The 18740-nt window shown below is 47.0% G+C and overlaps 1 protein-coding gene across 2 annotated transcripts; it reads left to right on the forward strand.

The window, feature by feature from the left end:
- The first annotated feature begins 805 nt into the window (after positions 1–805).
- On the forward strand, positions 806–14621 carry NUFIP2 (nuclear FMR1 interacting protein 2). 2 transcript variants are annotated; one of them, XM_054166877.1, is made up of 5 exons: positions 806–1090; positions 4073–5782; positions 13056–13088; positions 13637–13691; positions 14411–14621. In XM_054166877.1, the coding sequence occupies exons 1-4, from the start codon at positions 910–912 to the stop codon at positions 13687–13689; spliced, it is 1977 nt and encodes a 658-aa protein (XP_054022852.1). In that variant the 5' UTR covers positions 806–909; the 3' UTR covers positions 13690–13691; positions 14411–14621. The 2 variants fall into 2 exon arrangements, with proteins under 2 accessions (XP_054022852.1, XP_054022851.1); XM_054166876.1 differs by lacking the exon at positions 14411–14621 and having other exon boundaries at positions 13637–13954.
- The last annotated feature ends 4119 nt before the right edge of the window (positions 14622–18740 follow it).

The raw sequence follows: 18740 nt of genomic DNA on the forward strand, positions 1-18740 counted from the left end.
AAGGTTTCAAGGCGTCTCCCCGCTTCTCTCTAAGGCTTTGCAACAACTCAACTGTGATTTTGTTAGCATTAAAGGGTTAGAGCTTCTCCGAAGTGGGGATTGACCAGCTCCTGAGTTTCCCTTTTCCTCCTAAACCCGGTACCAAACACGCATCGCGCCCCGCCAAGAGCCTCCGGCCCAGGGAGTAGCGGGTCTGGCCCGGGCTGCGCTACTGCCGGGCGAGCTGCGGGGGGAGCCCGGGAGCAAAGCGGGGCTCCGGCGGGAGCTTCTGCGGCTCAGCGGCGTCCTTCCCGGGCTTCCCATGACCGGGCATCTTATGGTGCTCTCGCCTCTCGTGTCTGCTCGAATATCCTCCAACGCATCCCTGCTGGACACTATTCCAGTAACCCCTGCCCGCTACAGGCACCCGCCTCGTACCGCCTGGCCGCAGTTTATGCGCTCATTTAGGGTGAAACGGGACTGTGCTGCGCCCCAGGCTGCCCTCCACGCCGCGTCGGCAGGCGAGGCCGCGGCGCCGGGTTATGAAATACCCGGCTCCTACGGGATTGAGGGAGGGGAATGAGCCTGCTTCAGCCACGCTTGTGCAGGGAGGGAAATTACACCCACCCGCTCCGAGGCGGCCCCATTTCCGGCAGCACGGCCTCACCTGCCCCTGCCCACTTAAAGAACAGGGACACTGAAGCCCAGTCCCTCAGCACTACCGCAACTCAGTTCTCGGCCGGCGCTTCCTTTTCCGCCGGGCGGGCGGGGCGGGGCAGGGGGCGGTCTCGGCGGCGCGGCTCGCTGATTGCAGGGCGGGCGCTGCCAGTCCGCTGCCGCCTCCCCCGCGCCAGCCGCGTCCCCGCGCCGGAGCCAGCAACGGCCCAGCAACGAGCGCCCAGCCCGGCCCGGCCACGCCAGCCACCCCCCATGGAGGAGCAGCCCCACCACCACCATCATCACCACCACTACTACTACGGCCACCACCACCACCACCCGCAGAGCGCCTACCTGTCGCCGTCCGACGGCCGAGCCCAGCCCAAGCCGCCGCTCCGACACGAGCACAAGCACGGCGGTCCGCCGCACCAGGAGACGCCGAAACGGAGAACAGGTCCGGGACTGGGCGGCGGGTTGGGGCCTGTGACCTTCGTGGGGTGGCGGTGGCGGGGCCCTCCTCCTTTGCCGCCTCCTCCCCCGGCCCGGCTGGAAGCTTCTCCGCCGCGCTGGGGCCGCTTCCTGTCCGCCATGTTGGGGCCGGCGCGGCTGCGGGAACCTCGGGGCCCGCCGGCACCGTCGCCGCCCGCTGGGCACGTGGGGCTGGGCCGTGCTGCCCCGAGTCGGGGCCGCACCGAGCCCTGCCGGGGAGCGGGGGCGGTGGCGGGAGGGGGACGAGGCGCTGGTTAAAAATTGATGAGCGTAAAAATCAATGAGTCAGATAAGGCAGAGGGGCCCGGCCCGGCCGGCGGCAGCGGGGAGGAGGTGGTGCGGCCTGGTGGGGCCTGGCCCGGCCCGCGGGCCTTGCCCAGCCGCCGCCCGTAGCCGGGGGAGCGCAGGGGCTGGGTCTGCTTTCCCTGTTCTTCCCGGGTCAAGAGAGGGGCTGAGCCGAGCCGGGCTGGTGGCTTGGCTGGGCGGCCACGCCGCAGAGGCGGTGGCTGGGCAGTCCTGGCTACCGGGGAGCAGGGCGGGGGAAGCTGCTCTCGGGCAGGGCTGGAGACCCCATCGCAGCCCTGGGGTTCTGCCCGGCTGCTGCATCTTAAAAACCCCACTGGGGATTAGCGTGAGTTCAGAGCGAGTGCGTGATTGCCAGTACAGCCGGAACGCTGTGGACTTTTTATTTGTTTTATTATTTTTTTTTCCTTGAAATTTTGATTTACATAACGAGACAGGAGATGGGCTAGCACCCGGAATAGGGCTGGTGGTGCCCCACAGCCAGGCACGGTGCCCCCACGTACAGCCTTCGGAACAGGCTAGGGGGGAATCTGGCCAGTCACATGCTAAAATAAGTTACTGAGCAAAAATAAGTGGAGTGGTTATTTCACCGTTCACAGGGTGCCTGGAGATTTTAACATGTGCTTCATCTGACCACTCCTTCCTTTCCAGCGATGAACCCGTTTGTGAGGTTACCAAATAATCTTCACCTGTTCACTTTTCTTTTTGTCCTCTTCCCTAAATTTTGGTTGTTGCCCCTCTGTGTCCAGGCCAGAGCCAACCGTGCCAAATGTTGATTTGAAGAAAACTCAGGCAGTTGAGTGTTCTGAATACTTGAAAATTGGAAGTAGAAACTGCTGACACACTGCCTTACTGAAATGGATCTTGTTCTTCATTTTATTCTCTTGCTCCTCATCTGCAATGGTCTTATGACCACTCTTATTGTTTTGTTTCATTAACAAGTGGTGTCAGAAGTCTTGAGTCATACAAGGTCAGCTATAACACATTGCTATTGAGAAGGCTTCCTCTGCACATTAATTTGAAATACTTAATTCATAGTCCTGGACTCAGCTGAGAGTTCCATCCTATCAATTTCCTTTGGGATGAAGTATTTATGGTTAATATTCTTAATAGCACATTTGAAAGTTACAGTGGAAGTTGGTGGTGGTTACAGATACTTGTGTGTAGTAAAATCCTTTTTGATCCCTCTCGGCAAACTCGCTTGTGGAATTTCTGTAAAGGTTCTTATAAGGATTCTTGTGTTGCTGACTTGCACAGAGCTTGAGCAGTTACATCTGCCAGACATCTGAGGCCTCAGGATGTGAGAATAACAATAATTTTTGTACAGCAGTTAATTTCAACAACTTTGGCAACAGCAAAAACATTCTTTTTCAAGCTGGAGTTTTGCCCGCTCTTGTTTCTGGGGGGCTTTGTGCCACAGTGGCTGCAGAAGAAGCCTTAGGTGGGTCAGTTGCTTTCCATCATCAGGAAGGAGAATGGATGAGTCAGAGGAGGAGCTGGTGCAGTAGGAGGGAGTCCCTCTGCTCTATCTACAGCTGGAGTCTCTTTGTTGGGCTGGGTACAACATGCTCCCCTGTCTCTCACTAGGGCTTCAAGGCTTCTCTTGAGACATTGTAGCCAGGGTCCTTGAAAGCAATAAAGTCTCTGGCCAGAGATTTTTATTAAATATTAAAAAAAAAAAAAAGAGGTAGCTCAGTCTGGACTGTCCTGGGCTTCCAGCTTTGCTTGAGTTACACTCCCAAGATTCACTTCAGAACAGCAATACCTAGTAATGAACTTGAGAAGCAAAAAGAAGAGCTGAGTGGTACAGCATAACCTCAGAGTTTGGTGAGTCGGAGCCCTCAGCAAATGTACTGCTCAGCTCTCAAACTAGTGTTGGGTCTCCCAGGGACTGAAATGCTGATTATTTTCAGTGGGCAGGAGACCAGTTGCTAGTGGTGGTGTGTGATTGCAGGAATGCACTTCTTGCCACTTTCATCACCTTTGCAAAACTAAAGAGCTTGTGTAGGGAAGTGCTGATTGCTATTTTTAAGTGAGGAGATGGAACTTCCAACTGGACTTGAGCATGTCCTTCTGGAAAACGCCTTTTTCTTTTCCCTCCTCCCCTGCTTTACTAATGTGGTGTTTGGGAGGAGGGCAGGAAGAAGGGCCACTGGTTTTGCAGGCCCAGGAGCTGATGGAGATGATAGGAGCTGACCCTTGTTCACAGTATGAATTTCCAGCAGATCTGTAGCAAAGGCAGCAGCAAATCTCTCTGTCTTGAAGCATCCTGGGAATTATTTTTTTTTTGCTGTGACCTGGAAATAGTAGCTGATGAAATAGCTCTCCAGCTTGCCACTGATCTTTAGTGCAGTGTATTTTCTTTGCACAGTATCTGTATGTGCTTTTGCCTTGCTTTGTTGGCTGTACATCACCCTGTTGTATGTGAGAGTCAGCAGCTGCTGGTACTCTCTTCTTAACCCTTCTTGCTGTGGCTTCCAGCAAATAAGCATGTGCCTTTGTATGTCAGAGACTGGATGTTTTCCTAGTTTAAAATGCCTGTGGAAACTGGATATGTTTGGGGCTGATTACAGCTTTCTGCAATCAGAAGTTTAACATTTCACGTTCTAATTCTTGCCTTTTGTTGGTTTTGGCTTTCTTCTAGGCTACGGCGAGCTAAATGGTAACGCAGGAGAAAGAGAAGTGTCATTAAAGGGCCTGTGCTCTGATGAAACCACAAGCCCAGGATCCAGGGTACCCAATGGCAGCCAGCAGCTCGTAGACACTAACGTGACCCCAAAGCAGCCTGTGAAGGCCAGTGCTTTGGGGAAGGCTGGAATCAAACCCAAGAACTTCATTCAGAAAAATAGCATGGACAAAAAGAATGAGAAGTCCTACGAAAATAAACTTAGGGAAGGCCAGTCCTCAGAGAAGCCAGAGGCTGTGTCTATTCCCAACGGCGTGGTAACCAATAATTCTGGCTATATCACGAATGGCTACGTAGGCAAAGGGGCCGACAACGATGGCAGCGGCTCCGAGAGTGGGTATACTACACCTAAGAAACGGAAAGGCAGGCGCAACAGCGCCAAGGGTTGTGAGAACTTGAACCTAGTGCAGGACAAGATAATGCAGCAGGAGGTCGGTGCACCAGCCTTGAAACAGGAACTTGAAAGTTTCAAGCCTGATTATAGTGAACAAAAGGGGAACCGAATTGAAAATACTAAGCCTGTTTGGAAATACGAGGCTGGGGCAGGTGGAGCAGGCCGGGGAAAGCCTGGCCTTGGAGATGTACAGCGAAAAAACTCCGATGCCAAACCTGGGATTAGCAGCAAGAAGTTTGATGACCGGCCCAAAGGGAAGCACTCATCATCGGCTACGTCTAAAGAAGACTCATGGACCTTGTTTAAACCACCCCCGGTTTTTCCAGTGGACAATAGCAGCGCTAAAATCGTTCCTAAGATAAGTTATGCAAGTAAAGTTAAAGAAAACCTCAACAAAGCAGCTCAGACCCCATCCACGTCATCTTCGTCGTCTTCGTCATCTGCCGGGGAGACTCAGGCCCAGACATCGAGTCGACTGTCCCAGGTCCCCATGTCTGCGATGAAATCTGTGACTTCTGCTAGCTTCTCAAATGGGCCAATTCTAGCAGGGACTGATGGAAGTGTCTATTCTCCAGGGACCCAGCCACTGCTCTCATCTGCTGCTAGTACTGTACCCACAACCTCCTCTGAATCCGTACCCCAGGACACGAGTACAACTTCAGCAGCTCTGGAACAAAAGAAATCTAGCCTTTTTATCTACCCTTCAAATATGCAAACTGTACTTCTGGGTTCAGCACAGGTTGATTTCCCATCGCAGACAAATCAGCAGAACCTGGGAGATATCTTCCAGAATCAGTGGGGCTTGTCCTTCATAAACGAACCCAGCGCCGGACCCGAAACCGTTGTGGGGAAATCTGCGGATAATCAGTTAATGGAAGTGACATTTCAAGGGGAATATCCTGCCACTTTGGTTTCACAGTGTGCTGAAATCATCCCCTCAGGAACTGAACAACCTGTGTTTCCTAAGGCTTATGAGCTGGATAAACGGACTAGCCCTCAAATTCTTAGTGCTATTCTTAAGCCTGGGACTGCCGTTGAGGGTGGTGTCTTAGCTTTGGAGTCGCATCACACAGGTGACCTACAAAAGGCAGACACCAGTAGCCAAGGTGCTTTACTGTTTCTTTCAAAAGACTATGAAGTAGAGAATCCTCTGGCCTCTCCTACGAACAATTTGCTAGCCTCCGCCAAAGAACAGAGGTACCAGAGAGGCCTAGAAAGGAAAGATAGCTGGGGTTCTTTTGACCTGAGGGCTGCTGTTCTATATCACACTAAAGGTAATGGCTTAACTTGCTGCCTAAGGGCATGCTCTTGTTTTATTTTGTTTTTCCTTTATTGGGTTTTTAACATGCAGTATCCTAACCTGGTATCTTCCTTACAGCAGTTTGGATTGGTTTAAAAGCAAGCTTTCTTATTTTTTCATTGCATGTTTCTGTTGGCAGTAACAGCATGGGTAAGTCATTCCAAGGGTTTAATTAATGTTGACTTTTGTTTTGCTTTGCTCTTTTTTTCCCCCCTGTTCTTGTGGACAAGTCTCAGAGATGTTGCTAGGGATGATACTTGGCTAGTGTATTTTACATCTTCATTCCAGTGGAAGGAGCAGGTACTCCTAAGCTTGTCAGCATTGGAAAGAGTTAAATGTCTGGGTTCACTTGGTCTGTCCAGCTTTACCAGGTGATACTCTCTCACTGAAAAGGCTCCATTGACTCTACTCACACCTCTACTGCCAAAGTGTTGCAGTTCTCCCTTAGGCAGAGCAGGCCATGAAATGGCTTTGAAGGAATTGAAAAATATTCCTATGATGTTTCATGGTGTGATTTTATATTTATTTCTTTTTTAAGCAAACCTCACACACACTTTCTGCCTGCCCTTCTTGAGTGTTATGGCAAGGGCAAGACAAATCTTTGCTTATCAGCCCTTCTGCAAGCTGCAGATTGAATTCTCTCGTTGTCTTTGTAGGCCAAATCTTTCAGATGATTTTGTTGCTTTCATGGAGTCCTTTGTAGTCCAGCTCATTTCCCCCCCCCCCTTTTTTTTTTTTTGAGATTGAAATGACTCAAACACAGACTCTTTAAAGTGGGAATGAAGAGAGGGAAGCCTGTGGGATGGCTTTGCTTTCTGTTTTAGCCTCAGCCCCAGAAGCTCTGCAGTCTTGTGGCAGCTCTTGGCTTTTGGTCCTGGCTCAGTATTAACAGGAGCCTGACTGCATGTTCCTTTTTGGTGTGGTGCTACTTACCCACTCTTGACGAACACAGGGCAGTTCCTTTTTCATTCTCCCCCACTTCCCCTCCCCTTGCATCCCCTGCCCTGAAGGGAAAAGGTGAGCGTTTATTTTTTGTTTACTGTTCCACATGCATACGTGGACAATGGCTTGCAAAGATAATCTCTGTAAAGAGGTTGGTATTTGGTTAGCTTTGGCAAATTTGCTGTGTTTTCCCCCGCTGCAGGGTTCTTAAGTTACATGATCACAAACTTTCTGTATAGCATGCAGAAACTCAGATGCATTCCTTCAGTAGTAGCAAGCCCAGTCGTTTAAAAAATAATAGCTCCAAATATTTTTTTTTCCAGGTCATTTCACTCTTATGATGTTAACATCTTAAGCTGCAGTGTTCTTCAGAACAGCCTTCATCAGATGGTTTTATCTGGGTCTTCTACCTTTTGCTCAGTCTATCAGTGTTAAAGCAAGCTGTCCATTCTCATCCCTCCTATCTCCCTACAGCCTAAACCCCCCTTTTCCATCAGAGGAGGGGTGTACCAGCAAGCACAGTGTAGAAGGGAAGTTCTAGGCAATCCTCCTCTTAAGTTTGTAAATTCTCCCAGCACTTGAGTTCGTAAATTTTTGTCAGTCTGGACATTGCTGCAGCTCTGTATAGCAAACCCATCAGGTCTCCCTTTCTCACTGGCTGTGTGAAAGACAGACCTCAGTAGAACAATGGAAACAACAGGAAAATAAAGAACACTCCCTTCCCGTGTCCTCTTGAGGAGGTGTTAACTTCAAAGTCTGGTTCTCCTAAACAGAGTTAATTACATTCAATGGCAGAAACCGACACCTAAAGCACTCTTTAAAATACTGTTTTCGACTATTTCCGTGCTTCTGCATGTGAATGCTCTGGCTTTGAGCATCTAGAGCCAGCCCCTCTGTGATGCCCCGAGGAGATGGGTTCCTACCCCACCCCTCCTGTGGGCTGATGTATTTTTCGAGTCTTATCTGTGCCAACTTTAAGGTGTTACTTAGGGGTGAAAGATGATGGATGTTTCTAATCAGTGGTGTTGTTAGTGCAGTGATAGAAGTGTTCCAAACAGCTGGAGCTTGTTTTTCTCCTACTTAGCCTTCAGATACCGTTGCTAGTTTACAAAGCAGGAGATCAGTCCCAGGTTTTGGCAAGTCTTTTGTGATAATGTTGGGTGTTGCATTTCTGTATGTGTTCAAGTTCCCTGGGGTAAGTTAAGGGGTGTTGGGAGGAGCCGCAGCACCTTCCTTTGCCCCATGCAGATAGAAATGCTATCTCCTCTTCATGGCCATGATCATCCTATGGGTGAGCTCCTGTGGCACAGTGTGTTGCAAAATCTCCACAAAAGAGCTGCCAGAGTGTTTGCAGGACAGCTGTGCAGTGGTTAATTCCCACACCGTTCTTTCAGTTTATCTTGGGCCATCTTCCTCAGGTTCTACTCTTATCCAACCAGTTCCTCTGCAATAGGAAAGGACCAGTTTCACTTGGGTTTTTTTTTTTACAAACTGTCTTCCCTGCTCAGGAGAGTATAGGGGTTTGCCAGGCTTAGGGTGGTCTGGGCAGTTGGATCCTCAGATTGTTTGGTTTTGATTTCGAGAGGAGGGTGAACTTCTCCCTCTTGAGATTGATCTGTTTGCTTTTGAGCAAAGGCTCAATAGTTTGCTCTTCGGATCTGATCTGCCCTGCCCCTGGGGTTATGAGCACAAAGAGAAACGATTGTGGGCACAGTGATGGGTGAGTGTCGAGCTCTAGGGTAGTCCTGGTGCATTCCCTGCCCTGAGCTTCTCTGGGTGCGCTGGTTTGGTGCAAGGATGGAGCTCTGTATTTTGAGTGAAAAACTAGCAGGAGTGGTTGAAGTGCTTTGATGTGTCTGACCCAGGCTTGCACCCTATTTTGCTCTGTTTGTTTGTAGCTTTGACCAGGTTATGTAGATCCTTGGTTTGGACTGCTGATAGGCAATGGGAAAGCCTCCAACTTACGCAGTAGCTTTGTTCCAGTAAGGCAGGCTTTGCCGTGTGTGGTTTGCCCAGTGACTCCAAGGAGCATTACAGATTGCAATTGCTTTCCAGCTTCCTTGGGAAAGGGTGGATGGAGAAGGTAACACACAGGGCAGGCTGGCTCTGGTAGGGTAATCCTGTTTGAACCACTGCTGCTGGGGTTGTGCTGGGTGGCCAAGGAGTGAAGTGCTGGTGGAGGAATCTCTGTGTGCTCAAGCTGCATTTCCCCCAGAAGTTAGAGCGGTGGGAAGGTGCTGGCAAGGCTGATGATGCACCCTTCTTTTCTCTTGGATGTTTTTTGTGCTGGTTTCCTCTATGGCCCTGCTCTGCACCTTCTTTTCATTTTTGCTTTTGAAAAAGCAGAAAGGTTGATTCTCTTGAATCTGATCTGCTTGACTTTAAAACACAATCCTTCACCATTGCTGCCTTCAGTGACAGCATGTGCCACTCGCTGTTTGTGCCAGTGCCTTGAAACACTCGCAGGTGACATACCTGATTTAGCAAGGTGGAGCTGATTAGCTGAGCACTGGTGACCAACTGCTTATGTGGGTGGAGACAGAGACAGTAGTATAGGGACACTGTCCCTTTCTAGGTTGGAACAGAGCCTCTGCCTTGGTGTGGCATTACCGAAATCCTCATTATTTTGAGAGAAAAGTGATCTTTGAGGAGATTTAGGTCCTTCAAAAGAGGAGGGTGGGTGTATCTCGGCTTTACTTCTATTGACATCAGTATCTTCTTACTGATTTACTCATTCTTTTAAAGATAACTTGATGAAGTGTCTCATATCAGAGTAATTGTCAACATTTTGCAGAATTCCATCATGTTTGGGCAGTTGCAGTCTTCCAAGCCAGGCTGTCTGTCACTAGCACCAGCATCTCTATGGCAGAGGTGGTGGGAAGCTCACTGAGTGGTTTGCTTGTCCTTGGCTAAAACCCCCCAAATAATTAACGGTCTCCAGTTCAGCTACACAGTAGTAAAGACCACACAGGTAGAGAAGAGGAAGCTGGAGTGCTCCCCTCTTCTGCCTTGCCCCCCCCCAGTGTCTGGCTGTGCCACCACTTTGTTCCTTCTCAGCATCTCCATGGCACCAGCATCTCCGCTCGCGTGAAGAAGCAGAAGAACAGCATGGAAAATAGAGCAAGGCAGCGTGGGCCAGCCAGGAGTGGCGTTCGCCGGAATGGTTAACTGGGTCAGAAGAAATGGCAGAGCTGTGAATTCAGCAATTTTCATCCTTTACATCAGGGTGGGGGGAAGTGTTGGGTTCCCATCCCCCTTGATGGAAGGAAGGGGGCTTATGGTCTTGTGGAGCCTCAGCTGTAGAGCAAAAGCTGATTTAATTCTCCTCAAGTCTCTGCTTTTTCCAGTTGTCAGGATGAGTGCAGTGTGTTCAGTGCAGTGATGAGTTTCCACAGCACTGAATTTTTAGTCTTTGCTTTGTTTCTGGGGCAATCCCCTAACTTAATCATTGTGTCCTGTGTTTTGTTTGTTCGTTCCTGTGGTTTTATTTTTTTAAGTGCTTCATTTTAGGGACAATTGTCAGTTTCTATGTTAGATTTGTAAGAACAAAGAACTGGTACCATGTCATGATGCAGACGCTTCTGTTTGCAGGGGCAGACTCTCTAGCAAGGAAACTGTGTATGAAAGTGCCTGTCTGAACAAGTTAGCACGCAGAGATGTCGTTTTTCCCTCCAAGGTTATGTACCAGTCTGCTATAAAGTTTATTGACTTAGAAGGAATCTCAGCACAATTCACCAGAGTGTGCTGTAGTCTGTTCCTGACATCAAAGCCTTCCCCAACTGACCTTTTGTTTTGGTGACAGTCCTCAGAAAAAGTGGCTTCTCTCCCTGGTGCCTGTTAGGTGGATGTGGCTGGGGCTGTCTACTCTGGGCAGTTCCTCAGCAAACTCTGAGCTGGAGGGCAGTGGAGAAGCCAGTTAATTGTAAAAAATCCTGGAAAACATGAGATTTGGAAGGGGCACAGGAGGTGACCTAGTTCTGTTCAAGGCTGAGTTGTGCAAAGGTTTCTCCAGCAGGGTTGGAGTCCTCTGAGAACAAAGCATGCCATTTCCTTGGCCACGTGTGCTGGTTGGGAACGGTGGCCACAGCCTGTTGATCAGGTCTCAAGCACCTGCTTTGGAAAGCAGCAGTACTAGGTTTGGGGTCAGTACCTGAGGGGGGTGGACTCAGACTCATGGAGAGGACACCTCTTTTCCCATGCAGGAATGAGCAGTTACAAGAGATTTTGCTCAAAGTCACCCTGGGAAAGCAGGCTCAGGAAAAGAGCTGCCTGTCTACCAAACTGGTCTCTAAGGTCTGTCTAGCCAGATAGAGGAGAAGGGGGTCTTGCACTTCTGATGACAGACAACAGTCAGTATCACATCCAGTTGTGCTCATCTGCCATCCACTACCTCCAGGTGATTTACAAGGCATTTTACACTGTCTCCTAACTTTTCTTCCTGAAGAAAGAAAGGGAAGATTGAAGTTTGAAAAGATTGAGGAGATTGGCTTGCTGTTTGTTTTTCAAAACAGAATTGTGACAACTAAAAAGGGTTTTGGTGTGGCCTTGCTGCCTATCTTACTGCCAGGCACATCTTGATGCAAGCAGTTCATGTCCAGTGAAGTTAGGACCAAATGGAATGGTCTTTTGCATGGAGATGCAGCAGCAGGCAGTGTCAGCCTCTGCCTTCTGTTTGATGCTTGAACATTGCTCTACTGAGGAAGAACCAACCTGAGTAGTTCTGTCCTCTGCCTTTGGGGAGAGCTGTTAAAATAGGTGATGTTCTTTAGTGGTTAGGAAATGATGCATCTAACTTCACTGAATGGAAAACTAGCTCTGCTGGAGGTAATTTTAGTAGCTGGTTCATTTTACTTCTGGGGGAATCTGCATCAGGCAGAGGGAGGGAGGTTAGTCCCTTGCCAGGTTGCTTATATCCCTGAGGTGTTAGAGGCTGGGTACTGTTCCCAAAGCACTTTGGGTTCCCTTGACGAAAGTGCAAGGTACTGCTCTTACTATCATGAGGCAAAAATAAGACCTTGTAAAATTTTGCCAAGGCCTTCCTTACAAAGGGCTTAATTGTGCAGAGAGGGCTGGGGATATTTATTTGCATGCAATTTCCTGCCCCAGGGAGCTTGAGGCTGTGGAGGACAAAGGACAGATGAAGGGTTGGAGAAGGGACGTGAACATGCAAGCGATTGATTGAGGTGACACTTGGCACACACCATGCTGAGGCCATGGGTTTTGTAGGGTTTTTTGTTCTTCCTTTCCCATGCTGGTTAGTTTACTTACTGCCTCCTTTTGTGATTTACTGCCCATACCATGTAGCTGCTTCATTCATTGCTTCACTCCATTCCTAGCCCCTGCAAGGTCTAATCACCCTTCTTCCTGGTGGAAGAGAGACTTGAAAGATTATTCTTGTAGGTTGTGTTCCTACCAAATGCACCTTTCCTGTAATTTGGTCTCGTACACTTGGGCACAGGGTACAGTCAGTGTTTTTGTAGATATTCTAGCTCACAAAATTCCAACTTGATAGTGGCTAATGTGATTATTTTAAATAGATCTCTGAAGATGTGACTTAATTTGGGGCTATTTGAATGGAAGAACCTTCTGTTTCTTACTGTCAATTACAAGAGCATTTTACTTTGCTGTTGTTTCTTAGGTAAACAAAAGCTTGTGTTCTTGCAGAGAGAGCTGGGGGAGGGAGGTGTGTTTGTCTTTAGCCCACAGGTGTATTGTAGAGGTAAATGGGGGCAAGAACTGCAAGCCAAGCAGGCGGCTGGGTGTCTCGAGCATTGCACCTTGTTCTTGGATGATGCTGGCAGCAGTTTTGCAATAATGTTGGGAGAGTCATCTGTGCCTGGTGTGCTTCAGCAGATGCATGCTGTGAACCATGAGAAACTCACTTTGTCCAGCAGTTCTGATTTCACACACACTAGGCATCAACTTGTAAAAATCATCTCTCCAGGCTACTTGTGAAGGCTGTAATGTGTGAAGCAGCGTTGGAGCCAGAGTTGTAAAGCCTTAAGTCACAATGTGATTTGTAGGAGTTGAGAACAGCAATGATGTTTCTGATGCTCAGTTTGGCCTTCTGACCCTTAAGACCATGTCACAGACATCTCACTGCCTCTTCTTGCTGGACCATTCATGTCAAATTTGAGTAGTCCTGTGGGCTGGGCCAGGGTTGGATGGGATGGGCTTTGTCTGACAGTGTCAGCAGAACTGCAGCAGTGTTGTGCCATGCTTGGAAAATAAAAGTATGTTTGGAGTTGTCTAATGGCAGTATCAGTCTGCATAGTAACAATGGCCTTCTTGTTTTGCCTCCACAGAAATGGAATCAGTTTGGAATTTGCAGAAGCAAGGTAAGAATATTGGGAAGAGTAAAAAAAAAAGCCCTGAATTGTTCTGTCCTGCACTGTTGGGATGGGTGATGAGAGTGGATTGGTGTCTGGAGATGCTGAGTTTAGTTTCTCAGTGCCTGCTCTTTGTAGTCTGGCTTTATTTTGGTTTGGATCACTAAGTCAGGACAGTAAGCTTTACTCTAATGGGGTGCTCAGAGAGAAGCAGAGTCTGAGAAAGAGCAGTAAAAGCTGTGTCAAATGAGATTTAATGAGTCTTTGCTATGTGCACACAATTGCTTTCTATTTCTGGTGTTGGATGTCACACCCAAGAATAAGTTTTCAGTTCTGGTGTTTACCCACAAGTCACCTGTGAAGATGTTCTAATTTAGCTTATGGGAAGGGCTGTATGTGGAGACTTGTGCCGCTGCACCGTGGCTCAGGAGAAAGTGTCACTGGGGTCCTACAGGAAAGTTTAAGAGCTGAGCACTTGGCAGGTAGTTTGTGAATATCATCAGCCATGGGTCCTGTAAGTAGCTTGTCAATAATTCAGGATTTTGCTTCCTTTCCAGATCCCAAAAGGATAATCACTTACAATGAAGCCATGGATCGCCCGGATCAATGAAGGTAGCAAGACGAGACTGCCTGTTATAACCTTTCTGCAGCATTTGTGCTGTTCGTGGGGGACAAAAGGCTTTTATGCTCCTTCTAAATCTTCAGTGCAGCAGAGGAACCATAACTAGAATCACAGGATAATATATACAAATATATATATAGTTATTTAAAAATGGCAACTGAAAGTAATTAGACTTCTTAAGGAATCTGAAAATTTATTTCAACGAGACTACACACGTGATTATTTAATCTCCGGTACTGAATAGAGAACATTTTTTTTTCCTTCTTTTTTTTTTTTTCCCCTTTCTTTTTTCTTTCTTTTTTGCCTTTTTTTTTTGCCTTGTTTTTTTTTTTTTGGGTTGCTTTTTTTTTGTTGTTGTTGTTGAAAGAGTGAATGCAAGTGATTAACAAATACAGACTCGATTTGCAAGCTCGGTTCTAAAGTTCCTGCTGCCGTCCGCACGGGCGACAGCAACCCACTGGAGGGGCATTTCCACTTGACAAGGTTTCTGTTTCTCGTTCTGTGACTGTAGTGACACACACTAATCACAGGGAAATCGGGATGATTCAGCATCCTTCATCTCCCCCTTTCCTTAAACCTCCCCTATTTGTGATTTTCTTTGGTTTGTTTTCCATCGAATGCTGGAGAAACGCCTTGAAGTTTGCAGAGTTCCCTTTTTTTTTCCCCTCCTGTTGTTCCAGAGCATTCTAAATCTGCATGTTTTTGCCAGGAGTAAAGCAGCAATCCTATGCTGGGGAAAATTGTCTTAAAGCATCGTTCTTCTGGGGGAAAAGCTGGTTAATACTGCAGTTCTAGGATGCATGGTTGAAGTCACACAGTTGACCTGGCTCCGGTTACACGTTGGACTATTGCAGCTGAAGAGTTAACTTCATTTTAAGAGACAACATGCAAAAATAAGCAATCTGTTTAGGCATTTAATATGGGGGGGGGGGAGGGGGGAAATAACAAAACAACAAAACCCCACTGTTCCCACAGTTTAATGCTGTTGTATTACTGGGAGCAGGAGGGGGAACAAAGGAAATTACCTTCTGCTTTCAACTGTAGGTGCTTCATATTTGCTCTGTCTAACACTAAATGTGCCGGATTTTTTTCCCCATTTTCATTGGAAAACTGAAGAGGAATTGAGTTCTGCTAACTTTCACCTCTCTTGACTTCTCTTTTTCTCTTAAAGAAAAAAAAAAAACTTAAAAAAAGAAAAGAAAAAAAAAAAAAAGAAAAAAAATTTAAAATCAGGAAAACTAAAAAAAAAAAAAAGGAAAAAACCACAAAAAAATAATAAGAAGGAAAGAGGAAAAAATGGGAATTTGAATCCTTTTCAATTTGTCCATAGAATGCCAGTGGTGGGCTCCCTGCACCTGCCCCTTGGAAATGTTCTTTTATATTTTAATGCAGTCTGTGTATTTCTGGGCTCTGCTTCTAATTATCTCTTAATAAAAAAAAAAAAAAAAAAGAAAAAGAAAAAATATATATTTTATTACCAAAAAATGGAGGACTTAGAAATTAAAAAAAAATTAAATAGTAATTTAAAAATAATTAAAAAAAAAAAAAAAAAGAAAAAAATATAAAAAGGAAAAAAAAATAATACCCTCCCAAGGAAAGGAAAGTTTCCTGGCAGTGGTAGAGAGGGCTGGGCAGCCCCACTGTGTAACCTGCTCTTGTCCCATCACGGCTCCTGTAGTGCATCCAAATCATCTTGGGGCTGGGTAGTTCTTCTGGGTGGTTTTTTTTCATGTGGAAGGTTCACAGGGTCCAGTGGAAGAGCAAGCAATGACTGAAGTGAAAATGGGGGTTCTGACCCACCCAGTGCTCATCGTGGGTGTTTGTGGCCAAATACTGGTTCATGTATGTCTGGGTATCAAGGTCAGCAGCAGATGGTGTCTCCTAAAATCAGACTGGACCCTATGGGGCATTACAGGAAGCAAAACCCAAAACTTTTGCCTACCCCTTTTGCTTAGATTTATCCACTTTTTTTCTTTTCTTTCTTTTTTTTTTTTTTCTTCCTTAATTAGGAGTATGTAGCACATGGGTTTGGTTTTAATTGTTTTTATTCTTTTTAGTAAAATTGTTCCTGAATCTTAGGTTCACAGTGGGACAATGAAACTTGATTCTGTACCTTTTGTAAGATGGCTAGCTTTCTGCCACACACTTAGTTTTAAAAGTCTGCCTATGGATTCCCTGCTCCATGTTATGTATCAAATGCTATATAGTATAATACTGTAGTGTGATACTATATAGTGATCATGTGTTGTGTCAGTCCAGGTTCAGAAATGTGTGGTTGGCCAGTCACAGATAGTTCTGTTTCACCTCTAAACTGTACCACCTCTGCACGTGTGTGTAACTTTCAGATGTATAACACGTTTACAGATGTGCCCCACAGCTAGTTTTCCCCCCAACCTTTCTATTTCTGATTCTGTTGAGTCTCCCAACTCTGCTTGCCAAAAGTTGGAACAGCCTCCAGCTCCGCTGTGGAAGAGCTGGGGCTTTCCTGAGCTTTAAAGTGTTGAACAAACTGGATTGGTGATGGGAGAATTGAGGTGGAAGAAATGTTCTTTCTTTTTTTTTCTTTTTTTTTTTTTTTGGTGGTGTTATTATTTTATTGATATTGTTACAAAGTTGAAGGCTAATAGCAAAGTTTCCAGTTTGTTTTACTGACTTTAAGGCTCTGCTGTGTTATTTATTTGCCTTGTGTAGTCACTTGTCGCCTTAAGGGGCTGGGTTCCATTTAAACAAAAAAAAACAAAAACAAAAAACCAGCAACAACAACAAAACAAAAAAAAAAAGAGAGAAAAAAAAATACAAAGACAAGCCCTGTTTTGTTTCCCTGGGGTCTGTGCTGTTCTGGTCCCCCTGCCCCTGGATCAGCTCTCAGGGCTGGTGCGATGCAGAAGCAGAACAGCAATACCCTGTGCCGAGTCTGACCCTGCACCTTCAGGAAGATCCCAGTCTTGCTGAGTATTTGAGGACACTCATGTTGGCCTGGTCCAATTTGTCTTCTAAATAACAAAGGAAGTGCTGAAGGAAAGACGGTTCAAATGATGGGTTGTCTCTTCCCCTGATGTTTGTTCCTGCTGCTTCGCCCTGCTGCATGTGGCCCCTTGCCAGTGGGACCCATCCACAAATATCCTCTGCAGCTTCTCTGCTATATTTCTGACCATCCTCTCTCCAGATGTCTGTCTGTCTCCATGAGCTCCACGGTGTGTGCTCAGTGCTAAGCAGTTAGGAAATCTTCTGTGTGAGTTCCTGTATCTCTGGCTTGCTGGTGCCAGGTGGTAGACTATTGCCAAGAGCCAGGCAGGACCATGGAAGAGGCTTCCTTGAGCTGTCGTGTAACTCACCCCGTTGCTGTCTGCAGTCCTCTCAAAAGTCCTCACGCAATTCTTTACTGAGCACTTATTAAAAATATCTTAAGATTTAATCTGTTTTCTGATTATTTTTGTGTAAACTTAGAAACAAACTGAAATTGAGCTGTGACTAATCTAGCACATTTAAATAATGCTAAGGTGTTACTGATATGTCTCATGTTTTGTTTTTGTTTGACTCAGAGTATTAGTACTGTAGCATAAACCAAATAACAGCCTAGGAAGAGGGGGTGAGCAGCCTCCTCTCCTGGGTCTGCACCCAAGGGTGTCTGTGGGCTGGGGGTGAGGAGCTGGCGATGCGTCTGCGAGCATCTTGCGTACGGAGAGCGAGTGTCTGTTTATTCGTGCCATTGCTTTCCTTACCCTGAGTTAAGTTTTCAAACAAAAACCCTTAAATACATGTAGTATTGGGAAGTGGTGAGATCATGACCTATTTTTTTATTAGCTCTGAAGATACTAATTCAGGTTAAGGCTTCTCTCCCTTCTGTTCCTGTCATGCGTCCAATGAGTCCCTTTTCTGCTGTTCCTTTGGTAGGCTGGCTGTTCACTGGAGTGAGGATTCCTCCAGAGGCAGGGGCTCTCTCCTTTCTCCTTTGGTCTTTCCCCACCACTTCTCTTCTGCCAGCCAGCCCTGCTTGGTGTCTCTTTCACAGAGTCTCGTGTCATGGGGGCTGGCATGTGGGATCTGCTTGTTCTTGGGTGGATCAGAGTGTTTCATCCACTTCAGGAGGTTATTCAAAAGCTGCTTCGTTCTCCTATGTCTGATGTTGGTGGCTTGCAGACCTTCTGCTCCTGCCCAGGCAACTTGATGGCTTTCAAGGTTTGCTTGGCATTTGATTTTTGGTTTAAACCCACCTTGACTGTCCATGAAACCCCGTTTTCAGCTCTTTGACAATGTGGATAGCTCCAGGGCATGAATTCTGTCACTAACTCACTTAAAACCGTTGCCCTTTCTGAACTGTAAATCCTGCTGTTTGCTTTTTGTAGCTGCTGTGAACCTCTTTGAAATGGGGCGGGGGGGAGGGAAGTGGGGGAAACAGTTCTCATCAGGTTGTGAGTATGCCAGCTATTTATTAGCTGGGAATGGTGACAGGGTGAACCAGCTAGGTAAAGTGAAAGGAAAATCACTCCCTGGTAGGAAAGAGAAAAGAAGAAAGCTAGCAGTTGTCCTCTCAGTTGCATATGTAATTAGCGTGTCTCACCTCCTAGAGAGTGCTACCATAGGACAATGGCATCCTTCCCAGAAGTGGCCAGTGGGTAACCTCAGGGACATCTGGGAGCAGTGGCATTCACAGACGTGTTTCAGAACTGCTGGTAGTTTTCCTGTATGTTCCATTTTAGCTCTTGGTTCAGCATTTTCAGTGCATTGCTTTGGCATCTGAAGCTTTCAGGAGTCTTGTCCCTAGAAGATTTTTTCTGTCCATCAATCTTTAGTGATTTCCCCCCCCGCCTTCCCCCACAGAGACTGTTCACAAGGGAGATGGTTGAGCACAGGAAGGGAGAGAATAAGGCTACACCTAACTTAAAGCTGCTACCCATTTCCACACTGGTGTATAAGGCAGGAGGAAGGGGGTAGGGCTGGAGGAGCACCGGTGTAGTGGAGTAGCTGAAGAAGACAGAGCAGCTCTAGCTTTGACCACTGCGAGAGCATTCTTCTGTGTGAAAAAGCCTTGGCACAAG

The sequence above is a fragment of the Dryobates pubescens genome, chromosome 13 (assembly GCF_014839835.1).
Source record: "Dryobates pubescens isolate bDryPub1 chromosome 13, bDryPub1.pri, whole genome shotgun sequence".
Taxonomy (NCBI): domain Eukaryota; kingdom Metazoa; phylum Chordata; class Aves; order Piciformes; family Picidae; genus Dryobates; species Dryobates pubescens.

Bases quoted from the DNA above. Each gene is read 5' to 3' on its own strand.
- NUFIP2 (XM_054166877.1), top strand. From the start codon at position 910: ATGGAGGAGCAGCCCCACCACCACCATCATCACCACCACTACTACTAC. The intron at 5,783-13,055 runs GTAATGGCTTAA...TTGCCTCCACAG, and splicing joins TGTTCTATATCACACTAAAG to AAATGGAATCAGTTTGGAAT. The intron at 13,089-13,636 runs GTAAGAATATTG...CTTCCTTTCCAG, and splicing joins TTGGAATTTGCAGAAGCAAG to ATCCCAAAAGGATAATCACT.